Below are 7,788 nucleotides of genomic sequence, written 5' to 3' on the forward strand. Positions count from 1 at the left end.
ATTTTACCCTTTGAGTTATCAGAGTATGAAAAACCATATAAACGATTTGATATATATATCATTTTGTTTTTAATCTGAGCCCGAGTTCAGGTACCATATTAAAAGACTGCATTTAAAAATAGTTGCTACAATTCAAAGTGCATCACAGCAGTGAGTTAAAAACATTCTCCAGGCCTCTCCATCTTACGAACCTGTTGTGAGAATCGAGATGTCCACGAAGCCCGTCCTGGGGTCGGTAGCCGACTGTTTGAGCGCCTCCCGGTGGAGCCGCTTGGCCTCCTCCACGTCGATGGTCTCCACCTTCTCAGAGAGGCGCACCTTAGCGTGGGCCTCCGCCAGCCGGATCAGGGACTCCAGCTGCCGGGGGTAGGCGGACACCATTCCTCGACCGCTGCCTATCTTCCTCATGTCCACGTAGGCCTGTGGACCAACACACGCACAAGGTCATCAAAGGTTCTCGAAACAAATCTGTCTGGAAATGTTCACCCTCACACTAGGAGACTGTAGAACTTGGTGGAGGGAACAAACCTCAATGAGGCACTGGCCGGCTTCTTCGCTCAGCCTTGGACTGATGGTGGTCCGTGCGTATGCGATGTAGTCCTTCAGCACGGCCATGTCCAGGTACTCCTCCTCGATCTGCTCCTCGCTCTGGTAGTAGAGCGACACCAGGTGGTGGGCCAGCCGGCGGTCGTACGCCTCGTCTTGAGGGTCCAGCATCAAGAAGATAAGATCGAATCTGGTGGAGCGCGAAAACTTTACGTTAAAAAACAATAATGTGAGAATAAATCATGAAGATCTGATGAAAAATAACTTCAGGCCGGATGTCGAAACTATTTTCTCAAACAGTTTTCATTCAGCATCATATGCTGGTAACAAGTGTTACTAATAGGGCTGGGCAAGTTAACTCGTTTTAAATCGAGTTAACTCAAGTGATGAGTTAACTCGATTGTTTATCCGCCAATTATTTTCTTTTTTCCTGTTCTGCAGCAGTCAGCAACAGACTTTCACAAAATAAAAGCCTGACTTTCACAATAAAACAATAAATAATCAAACCTGAGTTTATGCGAGATAAAGTAATTAATCGAGTTAACTCATCACTTGAGTTAACTCGATTAAAACGAGTTAACTTGCCCAGCCCTAGTTTCTAAGTAAATCAGATCTAAAACCAAAGGATGCTCAAAATATCCTTCAAAACATTCACTCGTTTGAAATGATAATTTAGTGATTTGCCCTGACAGACAGTCGTCACCTGGACAGCAGCGTGTGCGGCAGCTGGATGTTCTCAATGGTCGTCTTCTTCGGGTTCCACTGAGATTCCACCGGGTTGGCGGCGGCCAGCACAGCGGTACGGGCGTTCAGCTGGCAGATGATTCCAGCCTGAGGAGACATGGTTCACGTGTTGGATCTCTTGGTCTCATATGTTCCTTGTTTTTCTGCACATGTATGAAATGAATCACATGTACCTTGGCAATGGAGAGGGTCTGCTGCTCCATGACCTCGTGCAGCACCGAGCGCGTGCTGTCGCTCATCTTGTCGAACTCGTCGATGCAGCAGACGCCGTTGTCGCTCAGCACCAGAGCTCCCGTCTGCAGGACCAGCTGCCGGGTCTCCGGGTCCTTCATCACGTAGGCGGTGAGACCCACGGCGCTGGAGCCCTTTCCCGAGGTGTACTGGCCGCGGGGCACCAGGTTGTGGACGTACTGCAGCAGCTGGGACTTGCTGGTGCCGGGGTCTCCGCAGAGCAGGATGTTCAGATCCGCGCGGAAGTGGCCGCGGCCGGTGTGACTGAAGTCCTTGGTGCTGCCGCCGAACAGCTGCAGCAAGATGCCCTGGAAGGAACGGACCAGTTCAGTTTTTTGTGCACATTAGTTTCCGTCAAATTCTCGATAAAGTTCTGGATTAGATGCATGTTAAAATGTGTACAGAGCCCTGAAATAAACACACCCGCATATATAGAGCAGTTAAACTTCACCCATTGTTTCCTGCTGCAATCTATGAAAAATAGTTTGTCTATAAAAAAAATCAGGGTTCATACACATTTTGACCAATGGATTTCCATGACTTTTCAATAACTTAAACCAAATTTCCATGACCAAACATTTTGTGAGAGCTCGGTGTATACATGAAAAAGTGACAACATTTTGTATTTAAGCTAACAATGAGAATTTCAAAGCACACAGTATACCTTGAATTACATAAATGAATGAGACACTAGTTTGATTGAGGTCTTTGTCTGCTGTAACCCATGGCATGTACTTTTCCATTTGTAGCCAAGTATGGTTAACTCTACACTTCCATGGCATAGTGCATTATCCCGCCTGCCTCCCCACCGAACTTTTCAATTAGTATGAGAGAGTATGCTTGTATGCTGTATATTTTGAGCGTATTTCTTTTAAAAGCTTATGAATCATTTAAAACTCAGCGTAAATGAACGACATGAAAATATGAATATAACCAATTTCCATGACTTTTGGGATTACATTTTTTTCAAGCACTTTTCCAGGCCTGGAAATAAACATTTAACAATTCCATGTCTTTTCCAGGTTTTTCATGACCGTAGAAACCCTGAAAAATACATGTGGCCATTAAATCCATTCACCAGGCAGTGTCATGTGTGAGACAGTTTGTGTTTCGTGGTCCTTGTGGAATTCCACGCTCATATTCTGTTCCACACAAACCTTCTTGATGTCCTCGTGCTCGTAGATACTCGGCGCGAGTGCAGAGGAGAGGCGCTCGTAGACGTCCGGCTTGGCCGCCAGCTCCTTCAGCGTCTGCACTCGGTCCTCGGTGAAGAGCTTCTGGTCGGTCTCGTCGCCCAAGCCGTGGAGACGCTTCTCGTCAGTCTTGCGGAAGTGGATGGCGTCGATGTGGGTCTTGTACACGGACTTCACGTTGCTCTGGCGCGGGTTCACGCGCATGGGGACGGCTCTGTAGACACCTGCAGGGACGTGTGAGGAACTGTTCAGTGATCGTTCAACAGCTCTACTCAAGAGTTTAGTGCAGAAATGATTGAGTTCATCAATAACTTTGATAGGTGATGGATTGTTCATGGCGAACATCGTAAATATGAGGATTTTTTGTAGAATTATCTTAGAATTGTGGACAGTCAGTCAGAAAAATGAATAGAGTTTAGTGGAACTGATTCAAATGAAATGCAAATATTCTAAAAATCAATGGTAATCTATGGTTTTCTGTAATTTTCCCCCAAAAAGAAAATATTCTATGCTAGAGGACTTTCTGATTTCAAATATTTGATGTTTTGGGGGTTTAGAAGCAGGTTGATGAATAAATCTGAGGACATCTATTTAAAATCGGGGAAAAAAGAAAAAAATAAACTCAGATAAATAGATGAGATCTTACCAGTGATGTTTATTCGGTCTCCTGGCTGCACTTTGTCCACCAGGTCGTTATGAGCATAGATAATAGTTGTGTGTGGCGTCTGACCGGCCGGCATGTCTTCAGGAGACTCCTGAATTTTGATCTGTTGCGACAGAAGATCAACAAATTAACAGATGTCGTCACCTCAGGGGCAACGTGTCCCCAATCGCCACCTCGCATATTGTGAGCTGAGGTGTTACTGACTGTTTAGCAATCTGCCCCTCAACCCCACCCAAGTCTCACCATCTGCTTGTCGGAGAATGCGGAGCGGTTGTGAACGAGCGCCAGGCTGTGGGTGGTGTTGCAGTTCCGACACACAGCCGGCTCCGCGATGCGCCCGCGGTCCACCTCCACGCGGGTGCTGTAGGCGCACACCTGGCACTGGAAGAACGCCTCCTGCATCTCGGGGATGAGCTGCGAGGTGCGGATCACCATGCCGCTGATGGTGATGAGCTGATCGATGTCTGCGGAGGCAAAGCATACGGAGACACAGAAGCTTTAGGCTGAAGCCGATACCTCACATTTTATCCAAAACCAGGGCGAATCTTCACAAATATCCCACACTAAATATGGGATGAATATGTTGCCCTGATACGTGCGATCCACGTTAACGTGTGCACACACCTTCTGGGTTCAGGCTCCGCATGTTCCTGGTTTTCAGAGCGTTGTAGGGGCGAACCTGGATCTGGTATTCCAAGATGGAGTCTGGGAAACGCTCAAAGAAAAGTTCGTTGACGGCCATGTCGAAGGTTGGAATGACTTCCTGCAGGGGAAACAAATAACTTGGTTATTAGTGTCAATACGTCAAACAGCCACGTTATTAACAATAAATAAAATTTGACAAAGGATCAGAAAGCTTCCTGTAGATTTAGTGTGACAAAGATAATCTTAAGTCAATTCCAACTGAAAACTATGATTAATTTACCAGAAGATACTGATCTATGATCTATTTAGGAAATCCATAGGATGTCTGCTTCTAATCAGTTTAACTTATAGGTGGAAATACAGATTGATCCTTTTATGAATGTACAAGAAATTTATGAAGACTATTTACAGCAAAATCGCATAAAAACTGTAAAACATAAATCTTAATACACAAGAGAATAACGTGTGGTTATTAAGTAAAAGGACTTTACCTGTGGGTAACAGATGAGCTGCCTGTAAAGTTCTGCATCAAAGGACTGAACATGAAGACTATTCACATTCAGCACCGGATCTCCAACAACACTGATCTGTGGGAGAGAAAAATATCAACTATTAAATATACAAAAATGAGATTTGTTGCAATATGATGATTTAATAAAATAACAAATGCAGAACAACCTCTATTTACCCTCATTTCCTTTGAGCTCTTTATTCACTGTTCAAAAGTGACCAAAATGTAGCTCAAATGATGAAATGACCGGATTTAAACCAGTGTTTTGACTGGTGGTATCGTGCCTTCTCCCCATTTACACCATCACGGAGTCTTACTCTACCTCTTCCAGCTTCTGCATGTACAACGGCTCGTTCAGATCCAGGCCAGCGTTCTCGTCTTCGGTGGACGTCTGGTCGATGAACCTCTGCAGGAACCTCTGGAAGCCAAACAGCACAAAACATGCAAACATCAGCTCTAATGGCTTCGCAGCAGGAAAGTGTTTTAAGAAATGATTTAATGTGTGATGATGTTCATACCTGAAACTTGTCCTTGCAGATGGCCACGTTGACGTCAGTCCCCCAGATCACCAGTCGCTGGCCGGCTTCGCTGGCGACTGCACCGTCAGCGGTCGGCTGAAAACAGTTTTGTGATGGTTTTAAGTTTCAAATATTGCTTTAGTTTTTATCTCATACGAATATAAACGATAATAACCAATGCGCTAAATCTCGACTCCTCCACTTACCGGCTCAGACTGGAGATCGACCTGTGGACCCTTCCTGACCGACCCCAGGTCAGGACGCTGCCGGGCGGGGGTGCCGCGCACGCCGCTGCGAGGGGTCCCTTCCACCCTGGAGCTGGGGGTCCCGTACATGAGGGGGGAGCTCATGTCCACATCATGGGGTAAGACTGTTAGGAGAGAGACAGTTAAAACCTCTCTAGTGGATAATGATAAAACAATACACATGGAACATCCCATTAAAATGTGAAACTTTGTTTTTGGGCAATATATTGTTTGAAACGTGGAACATAAAAGACAAAAAACTGCTCGCTATACTGTTGGCAACTAGTAAGAAATGTGTCATGAGGAAATGGTTAAAAGTGGACCCTCCCACCATTGATGAATGGATTGAAATTGTGTATGGGATTTATGTTATGGAAAAGACATCTTTTTCCCTCAAGGTCGAGAAAGACATTCTTTATTAGACCTGGACCAAATGGACTGAGTATGTAAAACCAGTTAGATCTGATTTATTTGAATATACTTGTGTTTTGTGTGATCCTCTTTTTTTTTGATGTGAAGTGTGCTCCTCGGTTGTGTTCTCTTTACCTCTGTTATTGTTCCTACATGGAGTAGTTTAGGTCCATAAAACAAAACCCAGTACTATACCCGCCAAATATTTTGTAATAAAGATTAAGGTTGAACTACAAAAAAAAACAACAATACACATCAAGTCACACTGGGCAGGGTCTCACGCACCCGATGGTCGTGGGCTGGAGAACAGAGAAGCGTCCTGAGGAGCCGAGGGACTCAGCAGGTCGGTGGCCGGGGAGGTGGGCATCGGCATCAGGTCCCCGGTGGAGGAGTCCTGCCCCCGGCGCCTCTGAGAGGGAGGCGAGATCGGGCCCTCGCTCATGGCTGAGGATACACAGAACACGAGTAGAGAAATGAATAATAGTGTACAAGAGACCTCTTTTAAATATTAAAACCATCTCAGAATCTTTCAGCAGGAGGTTTTGATTCATTTTGGAACCGATGAACTCACGTGTGGACGGGTTGGTGCTCCTTCCACGTTTGCGGCCTCCAGGAGTCGACATTGGTGAAGACATGGTTGCTGCAGAATCTAAAGATGCAAGGGATTCAAATTAAATGACCTGCAGATTTCAAATTACAGTTCTAAACCTATACTCTGGATTTCATACATCTGTTGTCTGAGTTTAAACTACAGGTCTGTTGTGTTTGTTTCTTCTGCTGGGATGGAAGCGAGGGCACCAGGCTCATATCTTATATCGTTCAGTCATCAAGGGTTTGAATGTTTGAGCAAATCTCCTGAAATCATGAACCAGTGTGTTGACGTACTGTTAAACTGAGAATCCTACTCTTCCTGTTGTTTTATTCACAGATTTAATGCACATAATGTGTAGATTGAAGGATCGGGACTGATATTGTATCATCTGCCATCTATCTGCTAAATGAAATGCATAAACATGTCTTTAAGTGGAACTGAAATCTGTTAGGATTCATAATATTCACATGTGACACCACACTAGTGTTTTCTAATTCACGGTTAAAGAATAAATGTAAAAGTTCTAATTAAGGCCTTTGTCCATCTTCTATTATGACAAACTCTGTAGCTGCAATGTTTTGGTGATTGGCTTAAATAAATCAATATTCCATTCTACAAAATAAAAGTTATCTGTGATCCTGAGACTCATGGGTCCTGCCTCCACTTCGTTAAAACTGGGTCTTTGGGAGTTTTATAGAAAACTCTGGGTCGGTTCACGTCATAACTTTTCCACCATTTGACATGAGGCCACAGAAACAATGAGCTGAAACCTGCTTCCACTGATCTGACGCTTTAAACCGAACAGGCGAACAAATCTGACTGTTAATGTTGAATCACTGAGTCGAGTTCAAGCAGCGACGCTTTGATTTCACCACCATTGTTCCCAGTTTGATGCTAAACCAGTAAAAATACACTCAGACTGTTCTTACCTCTTCTTGTGTTCACGTCCGTGTGCTGCAGAACTGGCGCGAAACTGCCAGTGACGTAATTTTCGCGGGGAACTTCGGACCAATGGGAGGCCGGGATGGTGCGTTTCCTGCCAGGCGACTGGTTCACTTCATAGAGGGAGGGAGGGGAAGTCGGATGACTTTCTACTAATGCGACTTCAATAAAACATAATGAGAAGTCTTCATACATATATAAAGTACTTTAAATACAACTATATAACTATAAATCTTTCTCATTTGTTAATAAAAATACATTGTGTGTTTCCTGTGTGTGATCTTCTACACACTCACACCCTGAGCTCATTTGGTTTGGTCCAACAGGAAAACAGTCCACGTCTCTCTTTATTGAAACTTTTCACAATAAAAAAAAACAAAAAAACAATTCAAATAAAGAAATAAAAATAAGTTACAAGTCCTTAAACGTGTGAGGACACATTAGATAACCAGACTTACAAAAAAAATAGGTAGGAAAATTAATTAATAAACAAGCTTTATGTACATACAACTAAATAATTAAAACATTTAATTTGGGCAACTCTTC

The 7,788-nt window shown here is 44.0% G+C and overlaps 1 protein-coding gene across 1 annotated transcript in view; it reads right to left on the reverse strand.

The window, feature by feature from the left end:
• mcm4 (minichromosome maintenance complex component 4) overlaps positions 1-7,290 on the reverse strand; it is an 8,724-nt gene extending 1,434 nt beyond the window's left edge. The window contains exons 1-15 of the mRNA XM_061084756.1: positions 7,230-7,290; positions 6,280-6,357; positions 5,994-6,152; positions 5,259-5,422; positions 5,053-5,148; positions 4,857-4,952; positions 4,515-4,610; positions 4,003-4,141; positions 3,622-3,842; positions 3,361-3,481; positions 2,679-2,938; positions 1,464-1,829; positions 1,250-1,377; positions 529-736; positions 192-420 (exon numbers count right to left, since the gene is read on the reverse strand). Coding sequence (XP_060940739.1) covers positions 192-420; positions 529-736; positions 1,250-1,377; positions 1,464-1,829; positions 2,679-2,938; positions 3,361-3,481; positions 3,622-3,842; positions 4,003-4,141; positions 4,515-4,610; positions 4,857-4,952; positions 5,053-5,148; positions 5,259-5,422; positions 5,994-6,152; positions 6,280-6,343 — 2,347 coding nt within the window. The 5' untranslated portion in view covers positions 6,344-6,357; positions 7,230-7,290. The remainder of the gene's footprint in view (positions 1-191; positions 421-528; positions 737-1,249; positions 1,378-1,463; positions 1,830-2,678; positions 2,939-3,360; positions 3,482-3,621; positions 3,843-4,002; positions 4,142-4,514; positions 4,611-4,856; positions 4,953-5,052; positions 5,149-5,258; positions 5,423-5,993; positions 6,153-6,279; positions 6,358-7,229) is intronic.
• Positions 7,291-7,788: the final 498 nt, after the last annotated feature.

The sequence above is a fragment of the Limanda limanda genome, chromosome 13 (assembly GCF_963576545.1).
Source record: "Limanda limanda chromosome 13, fLimLim1.1, whole genome shotgun sequence".
Lineage (NCBI taxonomy): Eukaryota > Metazoa > Chordata > Actinopteri > Pleuronectiformes > Pleuronectidae > Limanda > Limanda limanda.